A 22,513-nucleotide genomic window follows, 5' to 3' on the forward strand; every position below is an offset into this window, starting at 1 on the left:
ATCCGGTCCTGCTGGCTTCAATTAATCTGCAAAACCAATCAAGTTCTAAAATGCCATGACTCAATCTTAAGAATCTGGTAATATTATTTTTGAATCGTTGAGTAATTTATTTTTTTAAATATTTTCAAATTTAAAAAATACATGCATACAATTACTATTAGCATTCAACTCTACTATTATGCTTAACTAACGAGTTCTAAACAACACTGTACCAATAAAATACACACATAATAAAAAGTTTCGACTTCCCGCTTTTATACAAGTTTGATGTAATCCCCAAAACCGTTCCAGTTCTAAAATGCTGTGACTCAATCTAAGGATTTTGACTCGTAATATTATTTTTAAATCGTTAAACACTTCATTTTTTAAAAATAATTTTAAATCTTAAAAACACATTTCTATCAGTACTTAACACTAATCTTACGCTTAACTAACGAGTTCTAAACAACACAACTGTAGCAATAAAATACACACCATCGTAAAAAGCTTCGACTTTTCACTTTTACACAAGCTTCAAGTGATCCCAATTACCGCTGAAGTTCTAAAAAGCTATGATTCAACATTGACAAATGAACGCTAATTTCTAAACGGAACTGTGTTTTTGACGCATGATATGAATGCCCAAGAGGTTTGTAATGACACCCATCTGAGCGATTATATCTCAGTAATTCTCCACAAAATGCTTCGCGGATTGCCCCTCTTGTTAACCCCGCGCGAAGTGGGATCCGCAGCTATTATTACAGCCTTTTCATTACGCAGTTTTACGGGGAAGTTGGGAAGTCGGAGAGTGAAGTTGAACTTCAGTAGCTTTTAGGTTGATATCGGGGTCTATCTATAAGTTTTCCAAAGCAAGAAAAAAGGTTAAATTGATTTTGATTATTGAAAAACTGATCTTCACATTGAGTCAACAGTTAACTGCGATAAAGAAAAGACATACTAACTCAGAAAGTAAATTAGATTTATACTTTATAAAATTTTCTAGGTTGAACAAAAATTAAACTAATTTAGGTTGTTATTAAAAACGTTTCCATTGAATCAAAAGTTTAATAGATTTTATTTTACTTTATTTATTTTTTTATTTATTTTGGGTTACACTTTGCCCTGCAAGGTAAATTAAATCACATCGTTGGAGCGCGTTTTTACAATTAAAAATATAGATAATAAGATAAAAAATAAAAAAAATATATTGTCTTATTCTAGATTCAGTAAATGGTCTCGAAGATCTCTCTGCTGATATTTTTTCTTTCCTTCCTCTTTTTTCTTTTATATTTCCCTTTTTTTTTTTTTTTACATTTCTTCAGTTCAATGAAAAAAGTCTAATTACCAACTCCTTTCATATTTATAAGCCTTTAGTGCAGGACAACTTCCACTGCATACTGCATCAGTTAGTTCTTCACCGACCAGTGGTACAGCGATGGGGGGGGGGGAGGTTGAGGGTTACCCCCCCCCCAAAGTCATTTGTTTTATCATAAATGCAAATTCTAATTCATTAGTTTATGCATATGAAAGGGCTATTTTGATTTTAAAAACCTCCAGAAAGTATTTTTGATCAACCCCTCCCCCCAGAAGATATTTTTGATAAAAAAAAACCCTTCAGAAGGTATTTTTCATCGAAAAAAAACAAACCTTCAGAAGTTATTTCTGACTGCGCTAGTGTCACTGACAAATGGTAAAAGTTATTTCTTGTAAGGCAATTTTAATTTATTCCTTTTAGGTTCCCCTTCTGGTTGAAATAGGAGAAGCTCATTCATAGGCAAGTAAATCGCTCCTATTCCAATCTTAGAAATAATTAAAAAATAATAATAATAATAAAATAAAATAAAGAATATGTCAGGTGTTTGGCTCATCTGCCTATGTAAACCCGTTCCCGAAGTATTTATTTTTAAGTTTGACATAAAATTACTGTACCATTCTGAAGGGACGGGATAAAACATGGTCAAATTTTCCTTTTTTTTTAAATATTTTTTGCAAGCTTCTTTTATTTTTGCATTGATATGTACCAGAGACGTACCACTAACAGAATTGGCTGATAATCGATTAATCGGCAGCCTATAAAATATAATAATACATTTACTTAACTTTTCCATAATAGTTTTCTTTCTTTCTATTTTATTCCTGTTAATTTATTATCTTGACTATGATAATTAGTTAATACAATTAAATATTTAAAACAAATGAAGGAATTAACTTTTTAAACTCAGTTTTAATTACTATTATTTGCTTATTATTACATATTATGTTGAAGAAAATATAGTTATTTATTGTTAATTAACTCATCTAGACGAATTTATGGTTCTAGTCATACTAAAAATTATTTTAATTAAGTATAATTTTCCCGTCGATTAATTAGTAATAATATGTAGTCTAAGTTTTTTTCAAATTAATGTGTTTCATTTAAATACTGGCATATCTCAGTCAAAGCCACGGTTTTCTGCATAAATATTTCACGTCTGAAGAAACAAAAGTTTAACAAATATTTTTTTCACGAGAGCGGTTTTGCTGAAATTTATTATTGTATTTACTCATCTTTTTAACTGTATGGTGTAGTTCGCTGGTAAGGAAGCAAAGAAGGGAGGGAGGGAGCTGAATGCTTCCGGGGTCGTGAGAAACTTTCTTTGGATTCTCGATTAACCTTAGTGGCTTCGGTTGGTTTTTCGAATAACCGGGACTCTACCGTACTCTCACAAACTCAAATCAGTAGCGAGCGGGTGGGGAGATCCGCCCTGGGGGACACCCAAAGTGGATTTAAGAGTTTATAGAAAATATAAACACTTTAATTCTGAAAGATTCCCTCAGTATGTTTTAAATTATATGTTTCATTTATTAAACTTCAAGGAAAATACAGCACACTATTGACAGAAAGGGGTGGTTACGGATGCGTTTGGAGCAGATTTTACATAAAATGCATTTGTAATTCATACTTCTCTTTCAAGTTAAACTTTCGTTACACCAAAAAAATAAAAATGAGTTGTTTCTGAAAATCGTACGAACTTCATGCTTATCTAATACATAGAAAGTTTCTTTTTAGAAGGGGGGGGGGGGGAGTTGACACCATAGAGTAACCCCCCAGGGTTATACCATTGGGAAGCGATAAAAGGGACGGAGTGTAGACTTAAGATCCAATGTCACGTGATATATTTTTAAAAAAGCATTGGAAGAAATCAGGTTTCTTTTGCTCGTTTCACGCGAAACATGTCAATTATTCATCGTTGTTGAGTCACATGACTTGGCGTCTTTGCCTCAGCTTTTGCTAAGCCAATGATTGGACTTGCTATCTCTATTTACTAATTCCTGCTCTAAGGGTGATATCCGTGCTTGGAACGCCACTAATTATATATATATATATATATATATATATATATATATATATATATATATATATATATATATATATATATATATATATATATATATATATGTGTGTGTGTGTGTGTGTGTGTGTGTGTGTGTGTGCGTGTATTTTTATTGATTTTTACTAACCAACCCTACTCCCACACTTATAACTATCGTTTGCCCCTGAGTCTACATCATCTGGATGCTGTTATGACTGTACTTACATTACGTGCACACATTGAATTGCAGTTTTGTTTTGATTTGTTTTAAGTGATATCAACTTAGTGATTCGAATAAGAATACGCAATCACTATTTAATTCAGGGATGGCCCAAGAGACGAGGTACGAGAGGGAGGGTTTTAGAGCCAATATCAGCAGAACTCTTGGCCTCACGCTTTGGCGTTAATTCTAATATTTTTAGTTATCCCCCCCCTCTCCCCGGCTGGTTCTGGTTGCACCACCGCTAGTTTTCTTTTTTTACTTTTCTAAATTTAGTTTTAAATCAGTTCTCATAATTCTTGGAATCGACAGCCGAGTCAAAGTCGTCGTTCCCTCTATAAGACGCGCAAGATCGCGAGCTTCAGCGCTCGCGCATTCGCAATTTCGACAATAATAAAGCATCTTTTGTCAGGAAAGAAGAAATATGCGGGGTCGGAACGAAAAATGACGACTCTGGCTCCTGAAATTATAAAGCCACCGACTCCGCAGCCTTGGCAGAGCTGCAAACAGGAAGGGAAAATGATGAATGGGGGAAAACAAAATAAATAAATAAATAAATATTGAATTTCTTGGAAAAATTACCTTTAAAAATGAGTAAAGGATACTATTCCCCCCCCCCCCACTAAACGTTGAGCTAACCCCTTATCACCCCCCACTTTAAAAACGTTTTTTACCAAGAAACGGTTTCTAGTAGTGTAACGATAACTTCTTATACACATTAAAGTAACATAACTTTTAACAATTCACCTTTGTGCAGTCGAGTTTTGTTACTGATTTGGTGCCTATAGAAACTGCAGAACATTTGAAATAAGATTTAAAGAACTCGTATCAATTCGCAGAACAACGTTTAAAGCAAAAAGCAGTAAAAAAGTGCACATACGTGTTTCGAGGTAACAAAGAACTCCCTTTTTCGTTGTGAAAATAAGTGAGCACATGGATGGAGATAAAAACATCCATAAGCTCGCCTGTTCTTGCATTGATAAACAGGTCTCATCAAACCGCAAAACATGTTCGCGAATTTTGCAATGCTGTTTTTGTTTTAAACGTTTCATGTTTCGCACAAAAATAAAACTTTTTACTCCTCAGATAATAAGTAGCGTGACTTTTTGCAAGTCGTCACCTAATGCTGGTGAAACGAAAAGCAATTTACAAGAAACTGGTTCTACGTTCTCCGAAAATTTTAACAGTGTATGTTTTAATTAATAGCGTGTTTAAAAACTAAAACACTCTAACAGCGAAGAAGCAATCACAGAAACTTCTTTAAATAATGATCACGGAAAACAGGTTTTGTTTTATTTTGTGCGTGAAAAGCAATGCTTGAATTTGACGGCAGACATATTTATAGATCTACAGCCTTAGCAACAAGTTCTTACTACGATTCAAAAAAGTTCGGCAACTTTTTATACTGCACCTTAAAGCATTGTAAATCCTTTTTTCTTTTTAATGCGAGGATAGACCGTAACATTTAGCAGGAAAACCATGAATGTCAAAACTCGGCAATGCGTAGGTTGATACCAGTTCATCAAAATCTTATAGCTCTCAACAATGTCCTATCAGCCTGTAAGATTCGAAGCTATCCACGCGATGTTAATCTTCGGTTTCAGAAAAAGAAATTAAAAAAAAAGGGTTAGGACGGTGACAGGTCATGTTACTGGATTTCTTTCCCCCTTTTGCCGTTACGGAAAGACGAAAGAAAGCGAAAGTAAACATACGCCCACGCATGTTTCGTGACGGAAAGCAGGCATGCCATCCCATTTGATGTTTTCCCTTTGTAAGTGAGCGCTATATGTTGCTCTGGTTTTACGTGGGAATCAGTTTTATGAGCCACTTGTTGAGGTAATTATGCAAGAAGATTTTAAGATTTGTGGCTTTTGTTACATTTTCCGGATGATGAATGTTTTCCATCAAGGTACACTTTTTTCAGTTTATTTTTCCTATCCTTTCTTTTTTGTTTCATTAGTCAGTTTATTTACTATTTTCTTATCTATTATTTATTCATTTATTTTGTCATGGCAAAGAACACTGTTCAAGAAAAAAATGCAAAATAAATAAATAAAATAAAAAATAAAATAAAAATGTATGCATATATATATATATATATATATATATATATATATATATATATAATAGATAAATAAATAAAAAACATACAGTGAAAATATATCAATAAAAATAACTAAGAAAAACAATAATAATTATTATTATACCATTATTATCATCTTCATTATTATTATTATTATAAGTGAATGTTCATCTAAGTAATTTAAGGTTCTTACTATCTTCTTTTAAACTTAGCTATGAAACCCATTTAAAGATGCTCACAGAAATTTGAAGTGAAACATTTTTTTATTATTTTATTTTCAACTATTCTGTAAAAAGAGACGAACACATTAATAAGTTATAAATTGTCTAAAATGCATGCATGATATGTAAACGTGTCGAAATATTACCTGAGAAAGAACTAGCTCTTTGACAAGTCTTCAAGCAAAGAAGAAAAAAAAGAAGTATAACTCAGTGTGAAATTATGGTAAAATTCTGACGAAATACGTGAACACGCTAAATTATCTCTACCGTCAGTTCTTTTGAAACCTTAAAATAGTAAATAAATAAATAATAATAATAAATACCTTCTTTAAGTTCTGGCCAAAAATCTTTAAGTAGCGTATTTTCTCCAGCTTTAAAGTAAGGTGAGACAGTTGTATTGATATCTGGCTGTAAAAAAAAAAAAGGTAGTGTCTTAAATTTAACTCAAAGACATATCTTATAAGCTCTTTTACAATTCTCTCAATTATTGTGTTCAACTAAAATGGCCATATGTCTGAAGTCAGTTAGGATCGTACAAGTTTTGAACTGGTTGTATGCTTAACAAAAACTTTTGAAAAAGCTTTGAAAAGGGAAACTCTTTATTTGATTTGAACATGTAAAGTTTAATAGTATTTTATTCTTTTAATTTCAATGTTCAAACTTTCTTACATGAAAGAATTTTCTCCCGCTTTCATTGTTTTTCGTCATTTGTCAGAGTTACTTTTGTTTATTATACAAATTATTATGTATATTTTTCTTAACTTTTCACCACTCTGCTTTTTTTTTTTTTTTTTTTTTTTTTTTTTTTTTTTTTTTTTTTACGAATTTACATGTGCTCAATTGCTTAAGAGAAGAAGTATGGTAATATTTAATCGTGGAACTTACCTGCGGAAAAATCAATTTCCTCTTTCTTTTTTTTTTCAATATTCCCCCCCCCCTCTCTTAAACACGCTTTTGAACTATATAAAAGATCTATTTATGTAAACTTTTTCTGAAACCCATAAAAATTTAATACCACCTTTTCACGTGCAATTACCTTTTTTATGGCGCTCTAAAATTGCAGGTCAATTAAATTATTGTTTGTTGGTTAGTTTTTGAAATGGTTGATTGCTTGTTATTATTTTTGTAAAAGCTGAATACTCGAATTAACTTGAACTGAACGGGGGAAAAATTGTATTCTCTCTTTTTTTTTTAGGTAAAGACTATTTTCATTTTTGAAAAAAAAAAAAAAAAAAAGGTCGCTTCAGTAAAAACGGAACGCCCACCAAACATGTCCATGCCAACAACTTTTTGTTGTACAATATATTTTCATTTGTTTTTGCAGATGTTTTACCGACTGGTTTCAATTTTTGATTTTGGTTTTGTATAGAAAGTAAACTTATCTTCACTAAACCACTTTACACATTTTAATTGCAGCAATTATGCATTGAAGGGCAATATGTGTCATTTATTTTTCATTTATTTATTTATTTTTTGAGCTTTATTCTTTACAATTACTTTCTTAAATAACTTAAGGTAGTATTGGCACTTGAGTGGTGCAGGAGGTGCTGCCGGCACTTCTAGGGGGTTAAATCAAAAATAAATTAAGTGCATGTGAAACAAGGAATTTTTGCCAATCGGTGAAGAATTTTAAACTGTGTCTTACATATTCAATGTTGCGCATGTAACTCTTAAAATTGAAAAAAAAAATAAAAAATAAATAAATAAAAAAGGAAAACCTCTGTTACAGGTATTTTTATTGTATCTATTATCCATAGAATAACCGTTTGATTTTAATCGTTTAAAAGTATCTGGAGACAAGTTTAGAATAGTTTGATTCGTTTGTGTTATTTTCGATTTTATTCAAACGTATCCAATTTATCAGGTCTGAACATTGTTTCTATTTTCTATTACATGAGAACTTTTTTTTAACGTGAAGTTGTATGTGGAAAATAATGTGAAAAATGATGATGGTTATTACATCAAGTTGAAGTTGTAAATTTGCAGTTGATTTATGGCAGCTACTCACAGAGTACACATTAATTAAAAAACTGAAACTTAGAGTCAGATCTTGGGGAGGGGGGGGGGGGGGAGAAAATATCTCTAGAAACTATACATGGAGTTAATGGAGGATTTCATTAATTTATTCATAGTATTGTTATGCTCACTAAGTTTCTTGGAGAGAATGCATCTCTAAGTTTATAAGCGCATGTGTCAGAGCTAATTTAAAAGAGTGGGAACGTGATACTACGTGTGTGTCATGTTTACTCTTAAAAATATTATGAATAATTGAGGCAGTGAGTGCTAAAATTAAAATTTTGGAGATAAACTGTACAAATAATAGGAGAACATCTCTTCTGCTTTGAGGCAAGAGATGGTACTAATAGCTTTGGTGGGTGCTGCTATACAGCAAGCTTTCGAAAAAAATTTCAGTGAAAGTCTATCTGGGATCCGAATTTTATACGCGTTTTATGAGAAACTTTAAAAAGCCCACTTACATCCCTTTGCTTCTCACTGCCTCAATTGTAAATCGTACTTCGAAAACCATCTGGGCCATTTAAATCTGAGTAGAAACTTTTGAGTAAGGAACAATTATTTTGTGAACAATCGACGTGGAAGGAAAAATCAACCGTTAAACATACGAGGCAAAAAAAAAAAAAAAAGCTGCATATTTCTATTTCCATAAACCTTCAGTTACACATCCGGGAACATTATTGACGACAAGATGACAGACTTTTAAAAAATGGATGATGTTTTTGAATAGATGAGGCAAAAATAGGCCCAGACAATTCAGCGGCACTAAGTGCAAAAATCCCTGCTTGTGAGGGAGGAAACTGTTATCCCCAAAGCAATGCAATCTCGAATGCTGTGCGAACGAGACACTTTCTATAAAAGAATAAAAGAATCAGTCACTGCTGCGTGAGATTCAGCGATCAGGAGGCTGCCGGTATAACGCAATTGTCTCCAGCTACCCCTATTCACCATTCCCGGACGAAACTTTCAATTCTCCAAGCGATGTCTCCAGAGAAACGTGTTCTGCATCGCATTCCAACCAGGACAAGGGATGGCTTGTTACGTGTGCGTTACTCTGGCGAGAGGGGTGCAACGCGTCTTGGCTACGTGACCAGCTTCTGGATGAAGACTTAAATGTATAATTAAAACGTCTCTTTCCCTAATGACGTCAGAACAGTTACGGCTACAGTGTCCAGTTGGGAATCGGAAAGAGACATCTTCGTGCTGAGTTGAAATGGTTTTGAAAATTTGGGAAAAAGAAGGGCTCTGGCACGTTTTGGATAAGTTGTTAGTTGTTTACGTTTTTTTTTAGTTGTAAAAGTGCAAAATGCTAATGACTGTGCTTAGATATTTTTGAAAGATAATTGCGCTGAAAGATACATATTGTTCCCTAATGGCTAATTAAACTTGGGGAAAAGTTTAGACTACAGTAGCTTAGTTTTAATGATAACAAATAACAAATTGTCAAATTAAAATGCTGGGTTATATATGGAAAAGAGTAAAAACATGTACGAACTGAACTAATAAATTATTGACTATTTTATAGTGATAGTAATAATATAACGTAATATAGCAGTAATTTAAAAAAAAACTGATCATACATCTCTTCTTATACGTATACATAAAAAAAACTCTGTAACCATTATCATACAGAAATCGAACAGCAATGGTAATTTTACTTATTTTCGACATTTATGGAAAAAGCTTTTGGGCCAGTGTTTTTTTTTTATTATTTTTTTTATTGTCGTAGTCTTAAGGATTTTTATACCTTCCAAAATTTGCTACGTTTACCGAAAATATCTGTATATATATATATATATATATATATATATATATATATATATATATATATATATATATATATATATATATATATATATATATATATATATATCCACTATTTTTTCCAGACAAATAAATTTTCAATTCTTTTTATTTTCAATCAATGATGTAAAAATCATTGTTTCAACAACCTTTTTTCATCTAGTGAGCAAATTTTCAACAGTCTTGATAAAAATCAACTGGATTTAGTTCCACAGAAAAACGTCTGGAAGTGTGGCATTTTGGATGTCAGCCTAATTTTCGGTTTTCTGTCACATATTTATCAGAGAATTATGGGAAATTAATATAGTAAAATGGACGGCGAGGGTATTCCAACAGTAGTCAACAGAAAAGACGTGATTCCGAAACAATGATTATGCAAGGCTACGTCACTCAAGATGAATCCTGGAAAAAAGTTAAGCATTGCGGTGTGTTGCCTCACCTACCTTATCCATCCGACTTTGCGCCATCTGATTTTGCTCGACCACTATTGACATTTTAAATGTAACAAAAAAACTTAAAACAAATCGGTCTGACATCAAAAATACCATCTCTATATACGTATTGTTGATCATAGGGAAGTGGAGTGCGAAATGCTACGTTTCTGAAATGACTGCTGTAAAGAGAAAATCGCTGATTGCGCTAATTCTAGAAAGTAATCATAGCTCGAAGCTCACTTTTTCGGAACAGAGGAAGGAAACAAGTTTCACAAAAACTTAAATTTAGTTTTTGCCAATTCAATATTAGTTTCCCCGACTCGAAGTCGATTATACACAATCACAAACCTGAACCTAATTTCAAGAATATTACTTACCTAGGACTTTCTTTTACTCCTTAGACAACTGTAACGAGGCGAGTAATGTATAGAGGAGTGTATAGTGTGTGTTTGAAAAGTTGAAGATTAATCTAGCAGTACTTACTCCTTTTGGGGAGTTAGTGAAAAAAAGGTGCAAACACTTCAACAAAGGAAACCCAACTCAACTCAGCACCAATATCCCTTCCCTATATCCCAAAAAGGAGAAATCATTGTCGAGGTAAAGCTACACCATATCAGAATCATTTTATAACAGCGCCCTGACTCGCCGTTTTCAGGGTGTGTAGCAACTAATTAACTGACCATTCTGAAATCAAAAACAGCATCATTGAGCTTTCTATTTGCAGTAAGGGTCTCTGGTTCCTTTCAATCTACACGTGCTAAAAAACAATTTTGGAGATATTATATGCAGAAAAAAAAAGAAATAATCTTTTACGAAAAAGTCGTGTAACCCACAATTTCTGGCAGCTGCACAATAATAATAGCAGTAAAAGATTGCTCCTTTTTTTTTTTCCTCTGCTTTTAGAAAAACAGCGCAGTTAAGGCAAAAAAAAAAAAAAAAAAAGAAATGTAAGTACTACAATAAAAATTTCTGCTATAAATTAATGGTGGAAAATATTTTGTGAAAAATAAGAAAACTTAAAGAGCATTATTACTGAAAGAAAAAAGAAACCTGCATTAAGATAGTGAAGGTCCAAGAGAAAGATTTTTCATGGGCCCTAAAAGATTACCAGAGGTTAGTAGGTATATTAAATTACGTATTCACTAAACCAGTAAGTACATAAGTGAAAGCGTTAGATTTACAAAGACTTTTTAAATAATAACTCATTTTCCACGAATGGAATTTTGTATGTGTGCGTTTTTAACATTTGCATGGACTCTCTAATAATTAGTCACGAAATATCATCAAACTAGGCCTAACATATTTCAATAATCCGGAATTGTTTAGTTGAATGTGTTCATGTGAATTTCTACGTTTTTGCATTTCTAATAGACACTACTTTCACTGGACAGTCCTTTTATGCATTAGATACTACTGCATTCCGAAATTAAGTTCACCAAAACTTTTGAAAGGTAAAGAAGATCAGATATCTCTTTCAGAAACGGTTATAAAATATCCACCTTAAATTGATGATAATGTCGTGGACATTTAAGGTTGAAAAGTAACTGTAGTAAGCAAAATTTATGGAGTATTGAATGAAGTTTTTAGAATTTTATATAAAAGAGAATATCAAATAACCAGCGGAGAACCACTACCTGATCTTTCAAACGTTGCAACCAGAGTTTGCCCAAAAGAGACGTCAAAAGGACAAAAAGCGAACAAGAATTCTCTGTAATAAAGAACTCCGATAAGCGGGATCGTACAAAGCGAGAAAAGAACACAAAACCCGTCACTGAATTTGTCAGAACAATGTCCCGAACATAGCTGCTTATCTTTAAATGTCCTCTTTCATGATTCTAAACAGGGTGGAAGTTATTAAAAAAAAAAAGCTCTCGTAAAATAAATCGACCGTGGTGTAGTAACAGAACCATTTTACAACATCGTAGCGATATCTAGCGGGTAAGTGTGGGAGCAAATCGCTCTTGGAGATGCTTATCAGGAGAGGGGGACAAGCCAAACCCTCAAGATCAGCGATCTCAGAGTCACCGGTGCAGGTTCGGTTTCCGAACTCGAGTCCTGGATCTAATTAATCATAAGGGTTATCTCACGGCTCGGATCTGACCCCTGTCAGAAGTTGGTATCAAGCCTGAAGAAGACGAATGGAGTGACGTCAGCGGGTGGCGCGTGCTACAGAGGCGCCATTGTGTGGTTTCTGTTGACCCCCTTTGACCCGTGAGTATCCAATGTACTCCCCCCTTCGGGCTTTGCATGCCTCCCCCGGTGACTTCTTAAAGCCTACGCGGGTCTATATTAAATCCGCGAAAATCTCGGAGGTGATAGTTGGCTTGTACAAGTGACAAGGAGGATTTCGCAAAAAAATAAGTTTTCATTTCAAACTCCGTTTCAGTGACATGTAATAATAGCGATGTTTCAGAAGTGAAAAAATATTTTATCATTTCCTGGGAGCTTTTTTTTTTCCCAAGCAAAGCATCTTTGGAGGTATGACTGTTGATCCAAACTTTACAATGATGTGGCACTATAGGCAAATCAATTAGTTACCAAACCGTTACTCCCATCCACGGAAATCTTAATAGTTGTAAAAGTTAAACTCAAATACAGATGATATTGTATGAAAATTCCGTCCAGAACTAAGTGAGCCTATTTTCTCGTATACCGACATCAATTGCTAGTGCTAGCTTCAGATTAATAGTAGATCAATTATTCAGTTAACTTCTAAAAACAAAATATGTCTTGCACATACTTGAAATAAAAAATAAAATTATTTATATATTAGAAATAAATAAACTTGTTTGATGATATAGAATTTGCTACAAATTCAGTTTTTAAAATTATTAGTACGTATTTTTCAATAATTTCATACGTTACTGACCATTCAATTAGGATCACTTAAAATTAGGCTATTTTGTCTAATATTTAAAAGTACAATTTTATAAGAGGCAAATTTAAAAACAGAATAACCACAAAAAAATATATATATTTCTTTCCTCATGCAATTTTCAATCTGAATAGGTAAAAAGTATTTACAAATAGAGTTACTTTTCATACAATACAGGCAGCTAATACTTGCTTGTCTTCTTGAAAAAAATTTCAGTTGTTAGCCAAAAAGTAAATAAATAAATTAATGAAAACAAAAAGTGTGCATTAAAATGAATCATTTTTATCAAAAATAAAATAGTTTGCTGCTCCATATTTTGAGTAAAAAATAGAGATCCTCGGATTTAGTTTCTTTTTTCCACTGCTAAAATTAAAGAAAAAAAAAGAAAAGATAGAAAATAATATAATAATAAAAGTTTACCTAAAAATATTTTTTCCAAAGATAATTATCTTTTGCAGCTCTTTCCATTCGGGTAAAAAATTTAGAACTCCGATTTTCTGCAATTATTTAAATCAGTGATATCAATCTTTTGTGTTTTAATCTACTTTATTTGGATTTAGTCCACCAAACGTTAACATTTGTCAATAATAATACTTCGAGAAATGTATTTTGATTTTTATCAATGACTTTTTTTTTTCTATTTCTTGAAACCAAAGTTTAAAAATATTTTCAGAATTTGCATAATTCCCTTTTTTTTTCTTTTGTTACTAAAAATTAATTTTTAGTGGTGTTTGTTTTAGATTCAAAAGATTAAAGCTTTCCAGCAGGCGTTAATGTTAAAGATTCTTAATTCGTTCAAAAAGACCTCTTAAAACAGCCATTTTTTTTAAATTTATTATTATTATTTTTTTAAGACACTTTTAGACAATTTGCGTCAGGCGCTTCTTCGTACAAAATTTAATCGAAACAAATCCGCCTTTAAGTTCGGGTTTTATATGTGCTTTAAATTTTTCCGTAAGCGCTTGTTAAGTTTTTTGAACTGTTCAGAATTTCACAAAAGCTTGTTGAAATCAAAAAGTGGAGCATAAGAAAAAAAAAACAGCCTCGGCTGAGATCTTTCGAACCAAGAAAAGTTTGCTCGAATCGGAGCATTCCCTCAAAAGTCATTGGGGGCGGGGGGGGGGGGGGTCAGGCAGACAGAGCGAGAGACACACATTTTCCCATGTCAGAAATGTACTTAATTCTTTTTTTCAACAGTTATTTATTTATTTAATTAATTTTTGTCATTTTTGTTTTGTTTATTTGCTGCAATATTTGCTCGACACATCAAGCCTAATTTCATGCTTTTTTCTTATTTTTTACTAACTTTTACGGATTAGTCGACCTAAAACAGAAAATAAAATCCAATATTTAAAAGTTTTGAAACCAAGACAGAGAGAAAAAAAAGTAGAAAACAAAATCTAAAAACTAATAAGGAAGCAAAGTAATTATTGCTTTAATTGCTTTAAATTTTCTCTTACGTTAACTCTGGGCTGTCACTAGTAACTAAAACTTAAAAATTTCTATAATGCTTTCCGTGATGCCTGTGGAAGCAGCAATGTTTCAGCAGGGGGGGGGGGGTTCTTAGGTGGAAAAAATTTTCTGCAAAATCAGTCACTTTTTGTCAAAAACAATATTTTTTCAAAGTTCTCATTTTTTTTTTGTAACTTTTAAACGAAAATATTAATTATGTGTATACCTATACAACATCCAATATATATATATATATATATATATATATATATATATATATATATATATATATATATATATATATATATATATATATATATATATATATATAATGCGTGGAGGAAGACTGCCTGTATTGGACCTCTGCCTAAATTTGACCTTTAGGCATAAAAACTACAATAAAGCTCTTTGCTAGATTTTGTCAGTGGAAAAGCAAAGAATTAGGTCTGCAGGTTACGAATATGAAGTTTCATCCGTGTCTTTGAACTGCGTAGCTTGTTTTACAATGTGATTTGCGTTTAACACTTCCAAAATCTTATTTCGAGTGTTGATATCTAATTGAATAATAAAAAGACTTGTAAATTGAAAGAAGTGTTATTGTAGTATTATAAACGTTATGTAGTAGGCATTTGAACAATTTACTCACATGCAAAATTATGAACCGTATTAACAAGGTACAAGTAGAAGAATTTTAAAAAATTGCTTTTTTTCCTTGAATGGAGTGGAATTTTTTTTTCATGTGTTGGACTGGTGGTTCAACTGAAGAATTAATGAGAAAATGAAATTAAACAACGTTTTTCGTTTTCACGTTAGAAAATGTCATCATTTTAGTTATGCTATATCAGGAACCCTTTTACAAATATGGTTGCTCTACATTTAAATAAGAGGTGCGCCGCCCACTTACCCCTTCTTCTGGGGTAAGTGAAACACTCATCTAATTAGAAAATGGCAGTAACTTTTAAAAATATCTAAAGCATCATTTTAGGAAATAACGATGAACGTTTGTTTATTAATAAAGTCTATGATAAAGTAAGTTTATAAGTCGAATTTTGTTTTTGACTCAAAATTTTTGTGTAAGGCATCAAAAACGGTTTATTTAAAAAAAGGGTTCCACGTACCCCAATCAACCTAATGTTATTTCTGAGTAAGGTAATTTATATATAAAGTTTCAGTCAAAGGAAAAATGGGTTGCGGAGGAGATAAACTAAAAACTACTATACATAAAGTTCAAATTATATATGCACTATTTTTTTAATTAAGGCTGAAATCCCACATCTTCATGATCTAATGAAACAATTGAGGTTTGAAATTGAGAGAAAAAAGTAAAATTAGTGCTTTGAAATAACAAGAAAATTTCACTTGTCCACTCCAGAACGTTTTTTGAAGATGTTTTATTTTTATTTATTTCTTTATTTTTTCAGTATGCGAACAATTTATAAAACATTTGAACTCATGTTCATCAAAATATTAGTGTAATCAAATAAACATTCTATCTGATACATTTTTCAACGATTTAAGGATAGTAAATATAGTTTAATATTGCTGAAAGGAAAATGTTTTGGAGGGGACATTTTTGTTGTAAAAAGGACAGCATTTTTTTTAATAACATTAAATATTTTTCTACGAGTGTTAAGGGATAATGTTATTAAGTCATTTCTCTAAATGACGGTTTTCCTTCTTTTTACTATTTCAGAGTCCGACTGTATGATAATGTTTCGACTATGTGTTCCGACTCTATAGTTAGTAGTCACTCTTATTCCAGTGAAATACTAAATTTGATTCCGATTCGAACAAAAAAAAAAAAAAAATTGTTCGAATCGGACTATTTAATCAAAAGGTTATTGGATGGGGGGGGGGACAAACAGACAGACCAACATACACATTTTCCCCATTTCAATACCCTACTCTCCAATTTTTAGATATTCATGAAATTATATTATTTATCTTTGACTTTTTTGTTTTTAGTAATATTTTTAAGCTGCATACAGCCTTCTTTCATGCTTTTTTCTTCTTTAACTTTTACTGGGGAAAGTAAGCTAGAAAGAAGCAATTTTGACACTAAATGAACGTTTTAAATTTGTAAATTTTTCCGGTCCCCTCCGCTTCAATGTATTTTGGGAGTTTTCGCTTTAATACTTGATTCAATTTTCATGTTGAAATGTTGTTAGCATCTATTATACTTTCATAAAAAATGAATCTTGGAAAAACGGTAATAATTTGAAGTGTATAAATGAAAGAAACAATAAATCATCTCCAGTGCAACAAAAAATTTTACAATCACGATTCGGTCCATACGGTAAATGTGATTACTAATGACTCATTATTTAATCATATTGATTGTTGTTGCACTGAAAAGTTGACTACTTCATTGACAAATTTCTACCATACATTGAATTTGATCCAAATCTGACACAGGTTGTTGTTGTTCCAAGGTACAGAAGAGGAGTTAACTTTTTGCCATTTTTCAGGAAATACTTTTGCAAACGTCTCAAAATTTCTGCATTTCTTCTGAAAGCGAACACCAAGTCGTCAGGTGTGCAACATTAATGCCATAAAAATAATAATAAATGAAAAAAATATCTATAAAAATATACTTTAGACTGAGTAGTTAAAGATAATTTTTCGGGAAAAACTTTCTTCTGCTTCCTTTTACAAAAAAGGAAGTGGTGTATTAGCGAAAAAATTTTCACTCAAAAATAGGCCTTAATTTCCATTTTGTCGCCCCCTAATGAATATATATATTTTTTCGACCTGACCAGACGTGAGCATATGCCTAAGAACATATAGACACCCGAAGTATCCATTTTTACGATTCCCGAGTTAATTAAACGAGTTTTCTTGTGGCGTCCGTATGTACGTATGTCGTATAACTGAAGAACGGTACGTCCTAGAAAGTTGAAATTTGGTACGTAGACTCCTATTAGGGTCTAGTTGTGCACCTCTTCTTTTGGTTGAATTCGGGTGTTTCTAAAGGGGGGTTTTGCACCTTGTTGGGGTAAAATTATTGTTAATTTCAATGCAAGTTCAATTGGTGTTATAAATTGGCAAACACTTGGCAATATATCGCCAAGCTTTTGGTCGCCAAGTTTTGTCGCCAACTTGACATTTTTTTTTTTTTTCAAATCTGGGTTCAATTTGGCCATATTTAGAGAGTTAACCATTGAATCAGATTAAAACTGCCAGTATTGGGAAAAATTATCTGTATAAAAAGGTTTTTTTGCTTCGGTTCACAACAAACTTGGGGTAAAAATATTTAAAGTTTTTTTTTTTTTCTTTTACTTTCTTCGAGGCATTATTATCATTAAATTGGAGTAAAAGGAAGTCACGGTGATGCACACATCAGCTCGTTTCATTTTACAATAAATACATGCAAAACAGCTTTCTGTTTGACGACTAGAGATTGGAGAAAGTAATCTAGTAGGGTGCAGTGAAAAAAAAAAAAAAAAAAACGAAAGTAAGAAATACCGTAAACGCGGGCTACTTAGGCCCACATTTTGGAACTTTTCTCATTCTTTTCTTATAATAATTTTATTACTATTCATATTTTCAAGCTGTGGAAACTTGTTTCACACATCTAGAGATCTCTTACGTCAATTTTTGAACAGTGATCAGTTTTTACGTTTGGGTTACTTTGGCCCAAAGTGGTTTCACCTATTTAAAAGCATTATAGAACTAATTAGAGACAAAGAAAAACGTGTGTTCCTAGAAAAAAATATCTATTTGAAAAAAAAATATTTTACAAGATTTTTGAGTCACGCATATTTTTTAAGGAAAATTATTATTATTTTTTTAATGCGTGTGCATACCTTGTTATTGTTTCAGAAATAACCGACGGAGAGCAGTCATCTTTTCATCTGTTTTGGAAGTTGAATAATGTTATTAAGACAACACCATTCGTAAAACAAAGGATCCTAAATTTTTGGTCACTTCCAAAACTTTTTGGTGCGTTCCATGCTCTCAACATTTGCTCCTTCTTTTCTCGCAGGAACATCTGTCTTTGGAAACCTGAGCTCATTCCATTCTTCAATAATAAAATTCCGTAAACTTTCCAAGAAATTTAACAAAATTTGTAAGAAGTAGGGGAGACCGGGGACAGTTGGCGAACATTTTAAATTTTATTTTTTTAAGGGTTGTAAATAAAGTAGAAAATTTTTCTTTTATTGCTTGGATAATCTGTATGGTGTCAGCAATAAAGCCGTATTTTTGTTTTGATAGTACTATGCTTTGTCTATTTCTTACATAATTTTTTGTGAACCTTCGCAGAGTTCGCACACTTGCCCCGCAACGCCGTAAGTTAGCGAATTGAGAAAAACTCATAATAGACGCAGAAAATTTCACATAAAGCCTCAATGATGCTTTAAATAAGAAAGTAAAACTTACCAATGAATGAAAAAAAGCGAAATTAGTATTGTAATTGCTTTAAAATTAGGTACGTTACACCAGAAAAAGATTTAACTAATTTTAGTAGTAAATGCTGAAAAATGCGAACATTATTTGAAATGAATTATTTTATTTGCACCCACTCTTTTTTATGTTTATTTTGGGTTTACATTCCCTTTTTCTTGGATTCTTAGATTTGTTGTATTGGACTTTTTGTGATAATTAGCGTTTTTCTGCTAAGATTCTTGCTTCCTGAAGATCCTTTTTGATTGGAATATTAAAGAGTATTGCAGCAGAACTCTTCCGTTTTCCTCCTTTTTTTGATCTGACCCTCTCCAGCTTTTGGATAAGGTCGTAAATAATCTGGAGTAATGCTCAGAGACGTATGTGGGTTTCGCTGAGACATAGCGCTATCTTCAGTTAGAAACTCTAAATCTGAATTTTTCAATGAAGTAACAACTGAATCTGCCCTAGGACAGGTACATCTAGTTTTATTTCTTTCTTCCGCTAGAGAAATAAAAACTTAATGTATTGCTCAAATTTTATGATCGATTGCTGTGACATTTCTTTGACCTTGAGGGTAAAGACATTTCCTCACATCAAAGGCTTGAGGTTCAATATCTTTACTTCAGCTTTTGGGTAATCCTCAGCAGAAAAATGTCACTATTTAAGTTTCAAAACAGCGAAGGAAAAAACAATCGAACATCAGAACCGTAATCTTAACGCATTAAAAAAGCAATATTTGAATGTTTAAAAGAGGAAGAGGCAAATTAATTAGCTAGATTCATTATAGAATTTTAGTTTTATTTGTATTTACTGTGCTATATTAACTGTAAGAAGAGCTTGTTTATTAAATGGGTGATTATATGTTTATAGTTCTAGTTAAAAAACATTCAATTGCATTATGACAGGCTCTTTAATTGAAATACTTGTGTAATTTTCTAGGGGAAAGATATATTGAAATCTTTGAAAAAGTGCAAACATCAAAACACAGTAAGTACAAAATATTAATGTTCTTTCTTTTCAAGCCTGAGATACACATTTGTGCATTTGTAAGGCTTTGAAAATATGTGACTCAAAAACTGTACCCAGATGTCCGATGTTTAACTTTCATAATAATCATTGCTCGCATGGTGAAAGAAATATTTTCACGTCTTTAATACAACGTATTAGTTTTATTGAATGAATATAATCTAAGGCTAATCCCAATAACATCTGTCCTGTAAAACTGTAACTGTACTCCTGTAACTCCTGTTAAAACTGTAAGTTAGGTCATAACTTAAATAAATTATTATATCCATGAGTTTTATTTGGGTTGTGTAATTTTAATACAAACTATAAGGGCTTTCAGACTAATTGTAATTCAATTATTCAAGTTTAGAATTTATAGCATCAAATAAATAGATAAATAAATAAAAAGGTAAAATAATGTAAACGCACATCAGGAGGAAATCGGTTAGTTACTGAAGGCACACTGAAAATAATTCAGAAACGTTTCCAATTATTTTGGAATCTTCGCTTGACAACGCAATTCTTTATTTTTAAAGGAAACGTTTTGCAACTGATCAAGCATATTCCAATAACATGAAAGCTCTAAGGTTTTCAGAAACATTTTCAGTTAAGTCAAAAAAAAAAAAAAAAAAACTGAAATTCTTTACAGTATGTGTAATTATTAAGATGGTTTAAAACTGCTTTAATGCATACAGGAGTAGAAAGAGGACAAGATGTGCTTTAAATTTCCATACAGTAATCAAGTATTCATTTCTTAAGTATAATAATGGTTAACATGATATACTACACTCCTGTTTGTGAAAATTGCAACACCACGAAGGACTTACGCGAGTGAGCTGAAAATTGCAGGAAATGTAAAGTAGGGCATGATATATAAATGATTAAAATTGCAGACCGGTAGCGCATGCTTATGCTGAGCAGCGCCCTCTGAATGGCGGATCGAACCGAATATAAATAGACGGCTGTAGCGAGGCGTGTGATTATCGGTGGTTATATGCTAGAGTAAATGTTAACTGAATCTTTACTATGCCTCTTCGATGAAAGAAAGCGAAGTTTGAGCAAATTTCGAGTTTGAACGGGGCAGAATCGTCGGCCTCCGTAAAACTGGATTGTCTTATCGTACAGTAGCCAATCGTGTGCAGCGTAACAGCAGCACAATCATGCGTGTTTGGAAGCAAAGGACGGACGAAGGTCGGACAGCTCGGAAATCCGGGAGTGGACCTCGAAATGGGACGTCAGCTCGCAATGACAGACTCCTGGTGCGTATGGCGCTGACGGACCGCACAGCTTCTAGACAATTGGCAGCACAGTGGTCAACAGCTACAAGTGTTTCATTGTGTGCTTCATCAATTCGGAGACGTCTGCTGCAGCGTGGGCTGCGCGCAAGGATTCCTTTATACAGGATTCCTCTCACGCAAAACCATCGCCGACTGCTTCTACAATGGGTCAATGTACATAGGAACTGGCGTGCTGATTGGCAGCAGGTCGTCTTTCTGACGAATCCCGCTTCAACTTGTGGTACCATGATGGCCGAATTTGTGTCAGGCGCTATGCTGGTGAACGGCACATTCCGGAGTGCATTATCGAACGCCACAGTGAACGAACACCCGGAGTTATGGTCTGGGGTGCCATAGCATATCAAAGACGATCACAATTGCTACGAATTGTGGGCAATTTGAACAGCTCCCGATACATAAACGAAGTTTTACAGCCCCAAGCTATTCCTTTCCTGCAAGGATTGGCAGGGGCTGTATTCCAGCAAGATAATGCCCATCCACATGTCGCCAGGACTGTCAAATCCTACCTTGATTCGCAGCAGGTACAGCTTCTTCCTTGGCCTGCATATTCCCCGGATTGAACATGTGTGGGATTTCGTTAGGCGGAGTCTCGCTCGTGATCTTCGTCCTGTTGCTTCGACAGACGAACTTTGGTTGCGCATACAAACAATATAGAATACTCTTCCGCAGGCAGATATTCAAACTTTGTTTCACTCCATGTCGAGTCGTGTAGCAGCTCTTATTGCGGCACGTGGTGGCCACACAAAATACTAATTTCTATCTCTTTTTATTGTTTGTTTGGTTTGAAAATGTAATCATTTATTTGTACCATTACCACTCAACTGTGTATTAAATTTCAACTATGATGCTTCCTTCATGGTGTTGCAATTTTCACAAACAGGAGTTTATATACTTTAATAAAACAATATTTTAGAGCTCCTGATTTGAGTAGAATCAAGAAGTATAGTTGTAGTTTGCATTCAAATGATTAATACACTTAAAAAAAAAATCATCCTTAAAACAGTGAACACACCTTTTGTGTTCACTAGTGTTTGGTGAAATGATCATTGTGAAATCGCGTGGGATTTTCGCAGATCTTCATGAAACCTTTCCTACTCAGATTTGACAGCAATGAACCCAAAAATACAGTTTAATGTAGTTTGAAATTTTTGACAGTGTAAATGATGTCAAAAAAGGCTTAATTGTTAAAGCTCTTAAACTCTGACTGAACTGGGGGAAATAGCTTTTGAAGAAACATTGACTCCCAGTGAATTGTACACGTTGTGTAAAAACTGATTATGAGTAGTCACATGAAATACATGAATCGAAAAAAAACAAAATCACCAGAAATCTTCAGCATTCTTGGAAAATTGGGCAAAAGAATGTAATAAAAAAGAATTTTTTTCCTCGTA

The 22,513-nt window shown here is 32.9% G+C and overlaps 1 protein-coding gene across 1 annotated transcript in view; it reads left to right on the top strand.

Moving 5' to 3' along the window:
- The window catches only part of LOC129231517 (LIM/homeobox protein Awh-like), a 136,697-nt gene that overhangs the window by 12,079 nt on the left and 102,105 nt on the right, over positions 1–22,513 (top strand). Inside the window, exon 2 of the mRNA XM_054865854.1 lies at positions 19,759–19,806. Within this exon, the coding sequence (XP_054721829.1) occupies positions 19,759–19,806 (48 nt within the window). The remainder of the gene's footprint in view (positions 1–19,758; positions 19,807–22,513) is intronic.

The sequence above is a fragment of the Uloborus diversus genome, chromosome 10 (genome assembly GCF_026930045.1).
Source record: "Uloborus diversus isolate 005 chromosome 10, Udiv.v.3.1, whole genome shotgun sequence".
In the NCBI taxonomy this organism is placed as follows: domain Eukaryota; kingdom Metazoa; phylum Arthropoda; class Arachnida; order Araneae; family Uloboridae; genus Uloborus; species Uloborus diversus.